Source organism: Hyperoodon ampullatus (genome assembly GCF_949752795.1).
Source record: "Hyperoodon ampullatus genome assembly, chromosome: 8".
Taxonomy (NCBI): domain Eukaryota; kingdom Metazoa; phylum Chordata; class Mammalia; order Artiodactyla; family Ziphiidae; genus Hyperoodon; species Hyperoodon ampullatus.
Window position 1 is genome coordinate 53,459,735 of NC_136921.1, and position 17,531 is coordinate 53,477,265.

The 17,531-nt window shown below is 37.8% G+C and overlaps 1 protein-coding gene across 3 annotated transcripts in view; it reads right to left on the reverse strand.

Moving 5' to 3' along the window:
- The window catches only part of ZRANB3 (zinc finger RANBP2-type containing 3), a gene marked incomplete at its 5' end in the record, with an annotated part of 244,581 nt that overhangs the window by 156,272 nt on the left and 70,778 nt on the right, over window positions 1-17,531 (reverse strand). For all 3 annotated transcript variants that reach the window (XM_079709822.1, XM_079709821.1, XM_079709820.1), the window contains one exon: window positions 5,992-6,010. In XM_079709822.1, coding sequence (XP_079565948.1) covers window positions 5,992-6,010 — 19 coding nt within the window. The remainder of the gene's footprint in view (window positions 1-5,991; window positions 6,011-17,531) is intronic.

Here is a 17,531-nt window from a genome sequence, read left to right on the forward strand (position 1 = left end):
CCAAAGAAAACAAAACACAAAACCCCAAACAGAACAGCCTACAATGAAGGGGGCAAATCAAAGGGACACAGGAGTGAATTCAAAGAGCTCCCAATGGCCAAAGGTGAAACCATGTTAGCAACAAAATAAAGTGAATATCCATGAGTCCTACTGATATGAATACATGATAAAGTGAGTGAACAAATGAATTCTGAATAATTTATGTATTTATTTATTCTGCCTTTAAGGAAGTAGAGCATAAATCCCCATTTCTTAAGTATGGGCTGCATATAGTTACTTTCCTTCAAAAAATACAGTATGGGAAGGGACCAAAAAAAAAAAACACCCAGTAACTTTACAAGGGAAAAACCTGACAATCATTACATCAAACCAGGTGATCAAGGTTAACATTAACAGTGATAAGTCATATTGATATTATGTACCCTTGGTATGACATGATGACAATGGCAATTTACCTCTGTGGTCTTCTTGCCCAAAACACAGTACCTCAGTCTGATCATGAGAAAAACATCAGACAACATATCCCAATTAAGGGACATTTTACAAAATACTGAACCATTAACTCTCAAAACTGTAAAGGTCTTCAAAAACAAGGAAAGTCTGAGAAACTGTCACAACCAAGAGAGGCTATTGGCTATCGGTCATGTCTATTTAAAGACATGACTACTAAATGTAATGTGTATACTGGATGGAATCCTGGAAAAGAAAAAGGACATCAGTGAAAATCTGAGGAAATCTAAATGAAGTATGGTTTTTAGTTAAAAACACTAGTATATGAATATTGGTTCATTAATTGAGACATTACTAATCTAAATAACTAGTAACGGGGGACTGGCTTTGAGGCATATGAGAGCTCTCTGTACTATGTTCACAATAATTCCATAAAACTAAACCTGTTCTAAAATTTAAACCTTATTTTTAAAAAAGGACATTCAAAAAATAGTAAAGCTGGCCTTAAAAATGAGGAAAGGAAGGAAGCAGGCAAATGATATTGATTTAGAGGAATATAGACCGTCTCAGCAGCACAAATGCCATCACCTATATCATTCAGCTTCATTCATTTGAGCACTATGTCTTGCAGATTCTTCTGTACTTAAGAATCCTGTTTCAAAACACAGAAAGTCTAGTACCTGGAGACTTTGTATAGAATAGCAATAATGGACTTGGGTGCTGGATTATTTTAGGTTAGATATCAGCTCCTAGCATGTTCTAGCTGTATTTACTTAACATATTTGTGCCTCAGCTTTCTCATCTGGAAAATGATGGTGGTAATAATAATCATAATACTCTGTTGGGTTGTCCTGGGATGAAATAAATTAATACATGTAAATCACTAGAACAGAACCTGGCACATATGTGTTAATTAAGTATTAACTCTTTAATCAATCCATTCATTCAACAGAAATGGACCACCAACAAAGAGGGGTTATGAATCAGAAAGAGTAAAAGCTCAGAGGGGAAAGTATTCAACTTGGGTCTGGTAAAGGGAAACAAGGATTTGTAGAAGCAAATGGAATAAAAATTATCACCTCAGCTCACTTTGTCAAACCAGGGTAGGCTTATACAAAAGGAAAAGAAAATTCTTCATGTCTAGTTTAACTTCTTTGTCCTCAAACCTATAAAGTTAATGTTGGCAGAGACTATATCACAATATCAATTTTAAGGTCTTCTGATAGAAATAATCTTCCCGATGGGGTTCTTCAGTGTTTCCAGACACCTACAGATTTCTGCCTGCAGAGAAAATGACAAGGCTTTTCAAACTTCAGCCTACAGAAAAACTTCTGCGAGCACTCGACAGGTTCCACAGCCTCTCCCCTCCAAACTTCTCTTCCAGAGAAGCACCTTGACCAAAAGAAAAGCATCCATAATGACAACTCTATGGTCTCTGTTCCAAATATATATCTATTAATCCCAAAATAGCCACAAAGTAAGCCAAGCCAAGTAGCTTAGCCTTGACAAATGGTTTCCTTTTCTTTTGAAAAAGGAAGGAAAGCAATACTTTATTTGGTATACCATCCCCCTGACTCCAAATGTTTTCTCAAGTAACAGGAAGGAAACTTAGGGAAAAGCTGGGGGTGGGGGCAGGGGCGCGGGACTTAAGTAGAGTACTAACAAAAAATGTCACATAAGAATCTTCTGACTTTGAAAATAGATTCAATAGACAAGACAGAATCCATGTACTGACAGCATTTTGTCTATAGGGACACAATTATTAGGCTATTCATATAAATCTAGGCTGTTAATCCCATCTTCTTAAGTAAAAATGAACATGACAAAAATTTTCTAAACGCTCGGTTTCTACAAAGAATAATAGCCTTTAGATACTTGACAAATAAGGTAGTAAGTATATAGGTTTAATATTTTCCTCATGTATATCGAATTAAATTACCTGTTGTGTGTTAATATGAAATTATTTTTCATATTTAAAATCTTTTTATGAATAAAAATTTTCAATAATTTTCAACAGAACAAGGACACAGTGGTTAAAAAATTATTAAAGAACAGTAAAGATAATAGTGCAACAGCCTGACTACAGACTGTGGCCTGAATTCCATTATTAAAGGAATACAAATTCACAAGTTTCTGTATATTTACTACACGGTTCTTGAAACAACACTTGACTACATTAAACCAAGAAGGGGGAAAAGGATTTAAAACAGTTTAAGCTAAGTTTGCAAAGCTAATTTTATTAAAAGTTGCAGCTTTGTTGGTTATCTGAAATATAGTTTTATAATTGAAATACTCAATGATCACATAATTAGACAATTAAACAGAACTTGTCATCATTCCAATTTTAGATTAATGACTATCTCATATACAGTAGATAGATTACATAATTCCACAAAGATTGAAAATAGTAGAAAAATACTAGAAGAGAGGGGAGTTATTCCAGTGAAGGAAGTCATTTGCTTCTAAAGCTATGGAGGAAAGACCACAGCAGACAACTAAATTACACAATACTCTAAGTGGGTATTCAAGCATCTTAAAAAAAAAAAAAAGTAGGTTCAATAACAGAGATGTAATATTGCTCTCCTAAAGCTTTTAGCTATTTGATGAGTCAAATATTCATTATATCAAAAAATACATATTTTTAAAAATAAATTTTTTTATTTTTGGCTGAGTTGGGTCTTCGTTGCTGTGCATGGGCTTTCTCTAGTTGCAGTGAGTGGGGGCTACTCTTCATTGTGGCACGTGGGCTTCTCATTGGGTGGCTTCTCTTGTTGCGGAGCACGGGCTCTAGGCACACAGGCTTCAGCAGTTGTGGCACATGGGCTCAGTAGTTGTGGCTCGTAGGCTCTAGAGCACAGGCTCAGTAGTTGTGGTGCATGGGCTTTGTTGCTCCACGGCATGTGGGATCTTCCCGGACCAGGACTTGAACCTGTGTCCCCCGCGTTGGCAGGTGGATTCTTAACCACTGTGCCACCAGGGAAGCCCTCAAAATATATTTTTTAATTTAAAAATCAAAACTTGGTTGACCTCCAAATTATAAACTGCATTTCCTCCTATGACTTCACTACCATTTTGTGATAAGAGCAAGAGAAGGAGAACAGTATTAGAAAATGAAGGTCAAACCAGAGTTCACGTAATTTACATATATACAAGTTTCCTTCTACTTCAAGACTTTTAATTTACTCACTTTCATCCACACTAACTCAGTAAGATTCCACAGAAATGGCATTTCAACTCAACCAAAAACAGAGGATATTAGTGGTTTTGAGCTGTGATCTTAGAATTGTACATCACTACGTTATTTCTGTGGCATGTTTTTTGTACTTATGTGTAAAATTGAGGATTTTTCCTTAATTAACCTTATTGATAGGATTCGACATAATAAACCTCAGAAAGTCAAAAAGTTGTAAAAGAATGAGAGTCTTTAAAATGCTGGTGAAAAAAAGGAGATATGAGGGACACAAAAGTGGACTCTTCTTTTAAGTACTGAGAAAATATTAAATGGTTCTTTTAAATTTATTAAAAAAAATAAGAATGGTTTTGAAAGACAAGCACAAATCACTCAACATGTGACAAGTGTAATTGTAAATAACAGGAGATGAAAAGTGATAGGTATAAAGAAAAACTCTTGTTGGCTAGAAGGTTCATCATGAACTCATCATGCATAATCCTTAGTCTAATGTCAACTGAGGAGAAGACAGGAGTTTGTTGGAGAATATAAAAGTTAAGAAGGGCTTCCCTGGTGGTGCAGTGGTTGAGAGTCTGCCTGCCGATGCAGTGGACATGGGTTCAAACCCTGGTCCAGGAAGATCCCATATGCCGCAGAGCAGCTGGGCCCGTGCGCCACAACTGCTGAGCCTGTGCTCTGGAGCTCGCGTGCTGCAACTACTGAAGCCCACGCACCTAGAGCCCGTGCTCAGCAACAGGAGAAGCCACCGCAATGGGAGGCCTGTGCATCGCGACAGAGAGTGGCCCCTGCTCACCGCAACTGGAGAGGGCCTGCACGCAGCAACGAAGACCCAACATAGCCAAAAATAAATTAATTAATTAAATTTAAAAAAAAAGGTTAAGAAGAGTTAAGGTGCTGATCAAGTTCAATCCATCAATGATTCTGCACATTTAAGGCCTATTCAAATCTCTACAACATCAAATTGAAGAACAAGGTAGCAACGCAATGTCATAGCCACTAAGATGTTCCCCATGAATTGCTTGGGGAAATTCTCAAGATAATGTTACACATTATGGTATATTTACCGTGGACATAAAACTGGTCTGTTTAAAAAAAATTATTGATACACACATCCATACATATATCACACACACATTTTATACATATTATATAAAATGGTTATGCCTAGTTTGGAGGTTGAAGGATGAATTTATATTCCTATTTGGTGAAAACATATTCAGGGATTAAAAACATAAGCCTCTTTTAGTCATTTTGGACTCTCAAATCTATAAATTTATGAAGATTCTTTTGGAATGCATCCTGTTCCAAAATAGAAATTTCTACTGTTTTCCAAATGTCTATGTCCTGTCTCTTTAATTACACTGTTGAAGTTTTTCACAGGCAATGACTGTTTCTAACTATAACATCTAGTCTAAACAAATACCTATAGAATGAAGAGTTCAAACTAAAAACTTCAGTAATTATAAATCAGCATGAACCAAGAAACCCTATATGAACCTTCTGCTTGGCATTCATGTCCATATTATAGTCTTATTCATTTTTTTCCTGAAGAAGAGATAGTGGAGATAAGCCATTGGTGAGTCTACATGTAACTAAAACTAAAAGACAGTTAATTGGGAGAATCTTTTATGGTTTCACTTATATTTTAAAAAATTCAGTATCCATTTTCCTCACCTCTATTATATTTTTAAATGTATATGTTTTGCCGTTATCCTTAAAGACATCATGAAAACAGCAACACATTTTCCAAAATGATATTAAAAGTTAGAACTTTATTGATCTACATCATTCTGAGAATGTATGTAAAGAGTATTGTAGTTTATGTAGCAAGAACTTCCATTTCAGTGAAAAAACCTGAATATGAATGTATACGAGTACATGCTCCTTAAAGGTATCAAATTGTTTAGTAATAGTAAAATACCATTTTAACATTATACTTCACACTCATACAAAACAATTAACAATAACCTTTAGAGCAAAATCTTAAAAGTTCAGCTTCTAAGCAAGCAGCATTATGACAAGTAGAAAAGAGTTCAGTTTCATTTGGGGATGCATTCATGCTTCTGAGGCCAAAAATATAGAATTTTGGATCACTAATGTTAACACTAACATGTTCCAAATATATGCCTTGCGCAGGGGCATGCGCACACACACGCGCACACGCACACTCTCTCTTTCTCATTCTTATTCTCTCTGCTGCCCCCACGCCTCACCCTCCATCTCTCTCCCACTGTCCTCTCCATATACAGATATATAGTCAAATGAAAGACAGAGAGCACAGGGTAAATAACAGACAACAAAAACTGGCTGGGGAATTTTATAAAAGACATAAAAATCATGAAAACACTTACTTCATCAGCCACCATACACCTGGAAAAAATAAAAATAAAACCAAATTAATCTCTTAATTACCAAAGTTAGCCATTTAAAAAGTTCTGATCGAGTAGCTTGCCACAAAATAGTTTACAAATGTTAAAGTACTAAGCCAGAGAGAGGTGTTTATAAGTGTGCATGAGAAAATGGGCCATTGATGATTTATAAGACTCTCCAGCTGCCAACAGCATATGTATGTGGGAGTGTTAGAGTTTCAGGTGCGCTGTTTCCTACATCCCACCCATGGCGACAAGCTACAATGACCCTTCAAAATGTGAGCAAAATGGCAAGTGACTGTACCAATGACTTCCCTCCCTACCAATGACTTCCCTCCGTACCAATAAACCTTAAAATTGGTCTTCCCTAGAGATTAGAAGAATGCTGTATTAAAGTGCATTAGCATGTTATAGGTAAAAGTATATATGCTATATTATACATGCTAAGCCTATTTTCAAGCTGAATTTTGGTTTCTACTATTATTTTACTGAGTTCTCTCTTCTCTGTTCTTTCTTGTAACCTATAGAAGTAAATTCTATCCACTGAAAATTGAGGATGGGGGCATAAACCGAGGTCCTAAGTAGAAGAAAAAACCAAAGAGCAAAAAGAAAGAATAGCAGATATGGTCAAGATCATGAGGGGTCCCTTAGAGACAGTGAGTACATTGTAAGGAGAAAAACCAATCTCTTAACTGAGGGGATTTCCAGGCAATGTAAAAAAAAAATACTGGAATATTATAAAAATCAGAGAGGAGGGCTTCCCTGGTGGCGCAGTGGTTGAGAGTCCGCCTGCCAATGCAGGGGACGAGGGTTCATGCCCAGGTTCGTGCCCTGGTCCGGGAATATCCCACATGCCGTGGAGCAGCTGGGCCCGTGAGCCATGGCCGCTGAGCCTGCGCGTCCGGAGCCTGTGCTCCACAACGGGAGAGGCCACAACAACAGTGAGAGGCCCACATACCGCAAAAAAAAAAAAAAAAAAAAAATCAGAGAGGAAAAAAGTCCCTATTTGTATTTTTTCCTTCCTTTATTCCCAATGGCCTTGACATTATACAATACTACATGGTTTCTTTTAACATAAGACACAAATTAATAATTTGGTAATAAATATATCATTAAGGAATAAGTTACAAGTAAAATGGAATTTCGTTCTTAAAATGAAGATGTCAGGTTACATATTAAGTATTTTTATGGAAAAATAAAATAAATATACTTTAACTGAAATTTAAAACATACGCAAGAGTAAAAAGTTTATTACATTTTTTGCAAACAAGCCTAAATAGTAGAAAACTAAAAAGCAATACTTTGAAAAATATGACTTATTTCCAGGAAGATTCATACATATACCTATTTTTTCATTGTAAAATCCAACTCAAATTTGGAAAAGATGTCACTTGAAGCATATATTATATATTGAGTGCCTACTATGTACCTGGCTCTGTCCTATGTGCTAGGGATATAGCAGTGAATTTAAAAGTCTTTCCCTCATAGAGGGTGACTGGAAGAATTTCTGACAATGAACAAATAAATGATTCAAGTGATGATACATGCTATTAAAAACACTAAAACAGGGTAGGTGGAATAGGGAAATAAGAGAGGAGCTATTTTATAGGGTGGTCAGGAATAATCTTTATGATAAGGCAATTCCAACAGACCTGAACAAATCACAAATTTAATGAGGAAGGGTACTCTCAGCAAAGGGATGAGCAAGTGCAAGAGCCCTGAGATAAGACGGTTATGATGTAGTTAAGCAAGAGGAAGGAAGCTAACGTGATTAAAGTGGACTGAGTCATGGAAAATGGTAGAAAATAAGGTTGGAAGCACCTAGGGTCCTGACTATGGTGAACCTTATAAGCAATGGCACAAAGTCTAGATTTTATTAGAATCCTTTGGAAGTAAGCAACATTTTACCTTTTAAAAAGATTACTCTGCCTTCTAGAGAATAAACTGTAGAGGGCAAGAGCAGAAGCACAGAAAGCAGTCAGGAGGCATCTGAAGTAGACCAGGAAAGGAAAAAGGATAGATGGATGCATGGTAGAGATGAAGGAGGTGAGAAGTGGTCAGTTTAGGTACATTTTGAAAGTACAGCCAACAGGATTTGCTGATCGATCGGAATGTGGATATAAAATGAGAGAGAGGGAAGAATTAATCTTAAGATACTGTCTTAAGCAATTAACTGAAAAATGGGGGTAATGCACTCACTGAGACAGGAAAGGCTGGGAGAGGAGTAGGTTTGGAGATGATAATCCAAAGTTCGGTTTGGATGTGTAACCTTTGTGATATCCATTAGATATCCGAGTTGAACTGTTGAGTGGGCCACTGGATATGTGAGTTGGGGGAATGGTAGGGAACTGGAGATATAATAAATCTGAGACTCATTAGAATGTAATGGCACTGGAATGAGAAAGGATACAGGGTACTCTGTAATATGATAACTTGACTGTGGCTTGTTTTCCTCTATGCCCAATTCCAAGTTCCTTAACTTTCTAAAGAGAAGCAGAGGCTGTGACCTGCAGGCTGCTAGATAAGTTTTATGACTCTAGTGAAGAACCGGTATGCAACTAAATTGCCCTGTGGGTGGCTAGCTGACTGAAAAGCAGCATCAGAGCCCCAGGCAACAACTAAGGGCTGTGGATTGCTGGATTGGCTTGGCTTTCAGGTATCTGAAGACCCCGGTTTTAAGATTATCTTCGAGCCCTCTGGATGTGCTGGATTTTAACAGGAGACAAGTGGGCTTTCCTAACTTTGGAAACTAGGGCAGTTCAAGTACATCAGAGAGCACTGGGCTTCCTTCAGGTATCTCTAGTGGGGCTGTCCTTCAACTTTAGGCACTACATCTATCTTGACCTGTGGCATTCCTGCTATTAAGGGCAGTTCAGCAACGAGATCTGATTTCCAATGAGCTATCACAGAAAAATAATATCGTGTGAGAGGCCCAAACATTTGAAAAAGCAGAATTCAAGTGAATAATCAGAACACATATCTAGCGAAAGAGAAGTGCTAGAAAAGATAAAAATCTACACAAAAATTGTTTCAGCACTTAAGTAAATTCTAATGCAACACACACACACACTTACACACAGATTCAAGATAGGAGAAGATGAAAAGGAAATCTGGTGAACAATATGTATGAATTTAATGGATGATGTGTATTCTAAATAAGGACTCTAGAAGAAGAAGGGACACATTCTGAAAATCTGAATGTGCAAAATTGAAGGGAGGTAACAAAGGAGAGGGGATACTAAAATTATTCTAAAGCAGAATACCAAACAGATGATATTTAAAGCCAGGAGACTAAATGAGATCACTTAGGAAGAAGAGAAGAGAGCTACTGACTGAGCCCTGGAGCACTCCAACAATTAGAGGTCATGAAAGGGAGAAGGATCCAGCAAGGGAAACTGAGGACTGTCCAGTTACGTAAAAAGACACAAGAAAAATGTAGTGACCTAGAAGCCAAGTTAAGAAATTGTTTTGAGAAGGAGAGAATGAACAACTATAACAAATGCTGCTGAGAAGTCTAGTGAAATGAGGTCTAAGAACTGATCATTTGATTCACAGCTCTGACCAGAGCAACTTTGATACAACTGTAGGGAACAAAAGCCCTACCTGAATGGGTTCAAGAGAGGATAGGAAGAGAGGAAGGGGAGAGAGTGAGTAGAGATTATTGTCTTAAGGAATTATCCTGTAAAGGGAGCAAAGAAATATGATAGCAGCCAGCAGGAAAACTAGGGTACAGAGAAGATTTTTTAATGATAGAAATATCTTATTGACTCTATGAGTACAACATCTGTGGATCAGGAACTTGGGAATCAAGTCAAGACAATAAATAAAAATGAGAAAGTAGCTATGCATGAAGATGATAACAGAAGTAGAAATGAATGAGGTTCTCCTGTGTAAACTGTAAAAAGGAGGGAATTTTTTTCATGGCTAGATCCCTGGGAAACATTCTTACTTCAAAAGCAAAGGGAAGGAACTAAAAGTATTCAAGGAGGTGGAGAAAAAGGAGCAGGGACTAAGAAGTCCAGGGGAAACACATCCACGACAGGGTAAATGGGTTAACAGTGTCTAATGCCATGAAGATGTTGCAAAGGATGAGGGCTAAAAGGCCACCATACTAAGTTATCAGGAGCTCACTTGTAAGCTCATTTGCAATCCTTACTTGTTAAGAGGACTGTGGATAGTAAAAAGGGGAGGCAACAGATACAGAGTAATCAGAAAGGAATTTTGGTAGCAAAAAGAAAAGAAAAATTAAAAATAGGGCAGTAGCTATATAACATGTTGGAAACCTGAACAGTGGGCCTGGAGTCAACAGCGAGAAGGAAAACAAGAAAGATGACTGATGGAGACCATAATATAAAAAGGGAAAATATACCCAATCCAATTTCTCACTTCATAAAAATTTTACACCGCATTTGAATGAAACTAAAGTCTACTTTGTAAATGAAGGACTGCCCATAATTACTTTATATCCAAGGAAATATAAACAGCTTTTTCTCCCACTGGGAAATGGCAAATACAATTCGAATTATAGGGACTTTAACCTACAGCTAAAAAGAAAACTTCCTTCATTAAAGAATATTCATTGTATTTGCCAAACCTGGTTTGGTATGCCAACAGCTATGCAATTTTATCTGAATTTTACAAGCAGTTCAGTTTTCCATTTTTACAAAAAATAAATTATTCTTTGTTCCAAATTCATTGTTAATTGTTTAAATCATAATTTATCCAGCTTGGCTGCAGACATCAAAAAGCAACTTTTCATTTCACTGAGCTGTTAACAAAACCTTAAGGCCCCTTACATTAATCATCAGTATCAAGGCATCCATACCTCTGGTGTTTGCAGCAGCTGTATCTATGATGCACATGCTCAGTGTTTGCTATTTTTAACCCAAATTCTTATACAGATAGAAAAGAGAAAACTGAACAGCATTATACTTTCCTGACAATCACTTTACATACCAGCTAAATTTCTAATTTAATACTCATAGAACTGAATAATTTATGTTTAACCTGATGCTTTTCTCCTATTTCTTTATATTAAAACACCACCTTTTCTATAATTAACACCCATATCTCTTTTGAATAAATAATGTCTGTAAAAAGAAAACAGAAAAACTCTCCAAGCAAATATTTTGATTACACTGAGAATTTAATGCTCTAACTCTGTTTTGAATCATAAGTACAGAATTCAGGACTCAGTATGAGAAAACAGGATTTGCTTAATCAATTACCATGCATCCTTTGGCCTCAGAAGTAGGCTATTACCTCAGGGAGAATACTGACCTTTAGGCTATTGGATTTTGCTAACTGCCCATTAGCTGGAATCAACAATTTAATATATATATATATGGTTGATAACATACTACCATACCACTCTTTAACTATGGTATATTTGACCAATGCTAACTTAAACATTACTTTAATAAATCCACCCACTCTCCCTTACAGACCAAGCTACAGGGACCATGAGTTCAGAGGACCAAGTCATAACATTTTTTCCAGCCACAGCAGTGTCTTAAAATACTTTCCCCCGTAACTATCAAAGTTCAACGTGATAAAATGGCCTTTGTTTTATTTGTTTAGCTTTAATATTATTTATTTTTGGAATTGGAGATACATTATATGCACATGATTTAAGAGGTACAAAAGTGGAAAATCCTTTCTTCAATCCCTATTCCTCAAGGGTGTCCCAGATGTTGGCTGCTGAAGGCAATAAAGGAAACAATTTCTTGGGTAGCCTTCTGGAAATAGTCTTTGTAAGCACAAGTTAATATATGTGTGGGTGTGTGTGCAGGTGTATATAAATATACATGTATATTTATATGTCACAAATAATAACATAAGATTTACACCTTTACTGATTTTGTGTAAAATCCCAAAAGTGCACAATATAATATTGTAACATGATACTAACATGAACATGATAAAGAAAAGGAAAAAATTGAGGTTGAAAATTAGAAAAACATTCTTTGCTTTAGCAAATGGCAAGGAGATGTGGTCAGGACACCTTCTGCTTCAGCTCTCATCTAGCCTGACCTCTTCATGGTGTCTGGGATAGAACAACCACTTCCTGCAAAAGCTCTCCTCGGCCTCCCAGCCACTCCTGACTCTCTTCCTAGCTTTCATCTTCTGCCCCATTCCCTGCTGCCTCCTCTTCCACCCACCCTCTTTTTTTTTTGTTTTTTGCGGTATGCAGGTCTCTCACTGTTGTGGCCTCTCCCATTGCAGAGCACAGGCTCCGGACGCACAGGCTCAGCGGCCATGGCTCACGGGCCCAGCTGCTCCGCTGCATGTGGGATCCTCCCGGACCGGGGCACGAACCCCTGTCCCCTGCATCGGCAGGCGTACTCTCAACCACTGAGCCATGAGGGAAGCCCCACCCATCCTCTTTAGTGTTCACTCTTTAGTCATTCTCTCCTTGTGCTCTACCTAAATCCCTAAAGCTATCATCCATTCTCATAGTTTTAAGTATCACACATACACAACTCCTAAACCTGTACCTAAGGCTTTTACAATATACTCCAGATAGATCCACATTTAAAACCTCTTTTTGGACTCTTTTCCCAGAATATCCTAAAGTTCTTATGACATACAATGCATGTTTATATTTGAAACTAAAGTTAATTAAGCCCCAGATTAAAAAGAAAAAAACAATCAAACCTCTGGAGGGTTTATTTAAACAACTGATTTGAGTCTGTGATTCTTACCCTTGAGTCAGAAATTTCTGTTAAAAATAAAAACTACAAAACAACAGTATTTATTTTGGTTGCATATCCAATCAGTCTGCTGCATTTCTGTAAAAGCTTAGAGCACTGCTCTTATTTGCAAGCATATAATTAAATATATCCTAGACCTCTATATCCAGCTTCTTAGTCTCATCTGTTTTATAAAATGACTAAGCCAAGTAAGCTGAGCTGTGATAGTATTTTGTAAAGGGAATACCATAAAAACTTTACTGCTGTTATGATGGTGATGATAAGTTCTATTCAATAGGGACTTCCCTGGGGGCTCAGTGAGTTAAGACTCTGAGCTCCCAATGCAGGGGGCCCAGGTTTGATCCCAGGGAACTAGATCACACGTGCATGTTGCAACTAAGAGTTCACATGCTACAACTAAGGAGCTTGCAAGCCGCAACTAAGGAGCTTGCAAGCCACAGCTACGGAGCCTGCCTGCTGCAACTAAGACCTGGCGGAACCAAATTAAAAAAAAAAAGAAAAGAAAAAGTTCTGTTCAATAAAATCCAAATAGGTCTTCCCTGGTGGCGCAGTGGTTGAGGGCCCGCCTGCCAATGCAGGGGTTGCGGGTTCAAGGATCCCACATGTCGCGGAGCAGCTGGGCCCGTGAGCCATGGCTGCTGAGCCTGCGTTCTGGAGCCCATGAGCCGCAGCTGCTGAGCCCGCATGCTACAACTGCTGAAGCCTGCACGCCTGGAACCTGTGCTCCGCAACAGGGGAGGTCACCGCGGTGAGAGGCCCACGCACCGTGGCAAGGAGTGGCCCCTGTTCACTGCAGCTGGAGGGGGCCCATGAGCAGCAACGAAGACCCAACACAGCCAAAAAATAAATAAATAAACTTATTAAAAAAAAATCCAAATAACTATCTTCACTGTCAGTAAGTAAATACTGGCAATGAATAAAGGGAAGATACAGAGGACAGCAGCTTCCAATTTAGCTGTTATTAATGGAAGGAAATTTGATTGACTTTAAAAACTGGTTTTATAAACACTGTTTCCATAAGGATGCAGTGCAAGAAAAGAAACAACTCAAAATGGCTTAAGCACTAAAGAGAAATAATATATCATATAATATATAGCAAGAAATCCAGGGTGGGATGGTTCCAGGTGATTAATTCAGTAGGTAACTCATGTCATCTTTCTACTGTGTGATCCTAAGTTGCTCTAGACAACATATCCTTACCCACCAACGTTCAGAGGCACATGGAAGGTATACCCAAAGAATTCTAGAGTCTGTTGACAGGGAAGGAAAAGGAGAAGGACTTTACGTGAAGCAACCCACATCTGCTGCATATTTGAAAAACAAGTTAAAATAACATTTAGTGTTTTCTTTTGTGTTAGTTCTTTACCTATTATGAAACACTGGTCACATACAGGAAGGATATAAAAGCCTGGTAATAATTTCAAGGTACATAAGAGATGTGGGGTATTATAAACAAATCCTTGTGTATACCAAAAGACCAATGAAGTTTTAAAAAGAATTGCTTTTCCTGTTCATGAGTTTTTAAAAATCAAACTAGTCCCTAATGCATGATAATATTTTGAAAATATTATGCTTTGTTAGTCTGACTTCATTAGCACAAAATTACCCTATAACTTTTAAAGAGCAAAACAGGAAATAGTCTCTGCATCCTCCTAAATTGTTTTAAAAAAAGGTGTACTTCAGCTGTTTTGAGAGAATTATTATTGTTTTCAGGATGTATAATAATTCCCACTGGGCCATTATACCACATATTAGCTTCGACGCAATTATTTATTCTTGTTTATAAAACTGCAGGTCAAAACAGTTGATTATTCCTACAGTAATTAGTGGAGAATTTTTAGGGCTTAATTAGACAATAACATTCATTACAATATTTTGGAGTTAAAAACAAAAACATAGTTCATATAAAAAAGCAACTAAGAAGTAAGTCAGCTCTGCGTGATCTAGTCTAAAGAGACTTTATAAGTAATAAAAATGATTTACAGTATTAGAATTCCTTAATAAAGACATATGCACCACTGATACTTAAATGTTGCTAGGTAGATGGAGGAATAAGTTAAATAGTTTTATTACAAACTGAGAGCTCTCTCAGAGTATGGTAGGACAATAACCTTTTGTTTACAAATTCCTTTTAGCCTAGTTTTTGGACTTAATTGAATTATACGTTAATAAAACCTGAGCACTTCTATTATAGTCTCTATCTTGTGGAGATGTGAGGGTGAATTAAGGCAAGTATATATCAAAAATTATTTTCAGTTTCAATAACCACCAAGCACACAATATTCATTTGGTCATTCACCAAGTATTCCTTTGAGCACCAGGCATAGTGCTAGGCCCTTAGTCTGAGCAGGACACAAAAATATAAGCCGTAAGTGTACTAAGTGTTACTAATGTTATGCACCCTTTCGGGGTAAAGACTGTAAGGCAAAAATAGGGGATTAGTCACTTCTATCCAAATGTTCAATAAAGGTTACATTGAGAGGGACTTCCCTGGCGGTCCAGTGGTTAAGATTCTGAGCTTCCACTGCAGGAGACATGGGTTTGATCCCTGGTTGGGGAACTAAGATCCCACGTGCTGTGCAGCACAGCTGAAGAAATGAAAGGTTTAAAACATTGGCTGGGTTCAGACTTCTCTGCTGGCGCAGTGGTTAAGGATCCGCCTGCCAATGTAGGAGACACGGGTTCAATCACTGGTTTGGGAAGATCCCACACGCCACAGAACAAGTACGCCTGTGCGCCACAACTATTAAGCCTGCGCTCTAGAATCCACGTGCCGTAACTACTGAGTGCACACACCACAACTACTGAAGCCTTCACGCTCTAGGGCCTGCATGCCGCAACTACTGAAGCATGCGTGCCTAGAGCCCATGCTGTGCAACAAGAGAAGCCAGCGAAATGAGAAGCCCATGCACTGCAATAAAGAGTAGCCCCCACTCGCCACAACTAGAGTAAGCCTGAGTGCAGCACTGAAGACCCAACGCAGCCATTCATAAATACATAAATAAATAAATTAAATTAAATTAAAGTCATGTTTAAAAAAAATATTGGCTGGGTTCAAAATGAATGCCTCAGGCAGGTCCTCATATCTGAGTAATCATCAAACTCATTTCAAAAAAAAATATTCTCTGAAAAACTTACTGTTAATTAAGAATTTTTTATTTCAAATAAGAACAAACTCAAAACTAGGTACAAATTCCTTATACTTACAGAGTTTAGAAAGTATTTTTAAAATGAGAACACTTTTACAAAATGAAGAATAAACCACAAAATAAAAATAATTCTATTTAGCAATATTAATTTAATATGATAGAGGGTGTCATTTTGCAGAAACTGAATTGATGCTTTGGGGTTTTACGGTGAAAAGAAATAGCTTTCTATCTACTTAATATATAAACTGTATCTATATCCTGTATTTACTTTTTTTTTTTTTTTTTTTGCAGTATGCGGGCCTCTCACCATTGTGGCCCTCCCGTTGCGGAGCACAGGCTCCAGACGCGCAGATCTCAGCGGCCATGGCTCACGGGCCCAGCCACTCCGTGGCATGTGGGATCTTCCCGGACCGGGGCACGAACCCGTGTCCCCTGCATCGGCAGGCGGACTCTCAACCACTGCACCACCAGGGAAGCCCCTGTATTTACTTTTTTAATGAGAGAGAATTTACAGCTGCACAAAATATAAACCCAAATAGTAATAACCAAAATAGATAGGCCTATTTTCCCCCTCACTCCGTCCCTCCTGCCACTGAACAGGAAGCTTGGAGTTAGTAGTCCATGTGGAGCAGCAGCCAAGATGTCAGAGCCACACCTCTACAATTTTCTTGTTCTTTCTTCCTGGCAGGTCAAAAGATAGCTGTGACAGTCCCAGGTTTAGCATCATTAATTGATGCAGGAAGAAAGGAAGAGGACAAAAGGGTACGTGCCAACTGGGTTGACCCTATTTTAACAGGTTTTCCCAGAATCCCTATTCAGCAACTTCTACTAATGTCTCATTGGCTACACTGTGTCACATAACTACTCCTAGTTGAAATGGAGCTTAGAAAAGTGGGGTTTTAGCTGGTCATTTAGGACCCCCCCCCCAGGGTTGGGTTGTGTCAGTGAGGGAAAAAGGGAATAAGGGTTTTGGGGAAAGTAACATCAGGCTCTGCCACAAATTCCAAGGCCAAGTTTAAGAAGTGATTTGGAAACACTGTAGACACCTCAATCACATAAAGATCAAGCCAACTCTGAGGTGTTATGGAAATCTGTATCAAACAGGTATATAACTATGACTATAATTAAGAGGAGAAAAATTCTTCATTTCATATGGACTATCATGGTTACTGATATGTTAAAGTTCAGAAGCTAAAAAAATCAATCAGTTCCATCATGAGTATGATGTTCTGCATGCATGTACCCCTATGTGCCAGGTGATATCTCAATTATTTTCTTTTCTCTATTCCAACTGTTGTAAAAACCTTTATTCATTCAGCATTCCATAATAAAAAGTATTTGGTGTGGGTGTGTGTGGGAGGAGAGATGCCTCATACAACCCTAAATGCAAAACAGAGTACCAAGTATATAAATGCCTGATTTTAAACTAGTTATTCAGATAATCCAGAATATTCTTATAGTACTGTTCTTTGGATTATACTCTAAAGGAAAACTCAGCACTTAACAAAGAGAATTCTCACTCCCTTAAAACAAGAGTTTGCATATTACCGTCCATATGTCAAATCTGGCCTATCAATTTTTTTTTTGAAAATAAAATTTTATTGGAACACAGTCCTGCTCATTCATTTAATATTATCAATAGCTGCTTGTGCAACAAAAA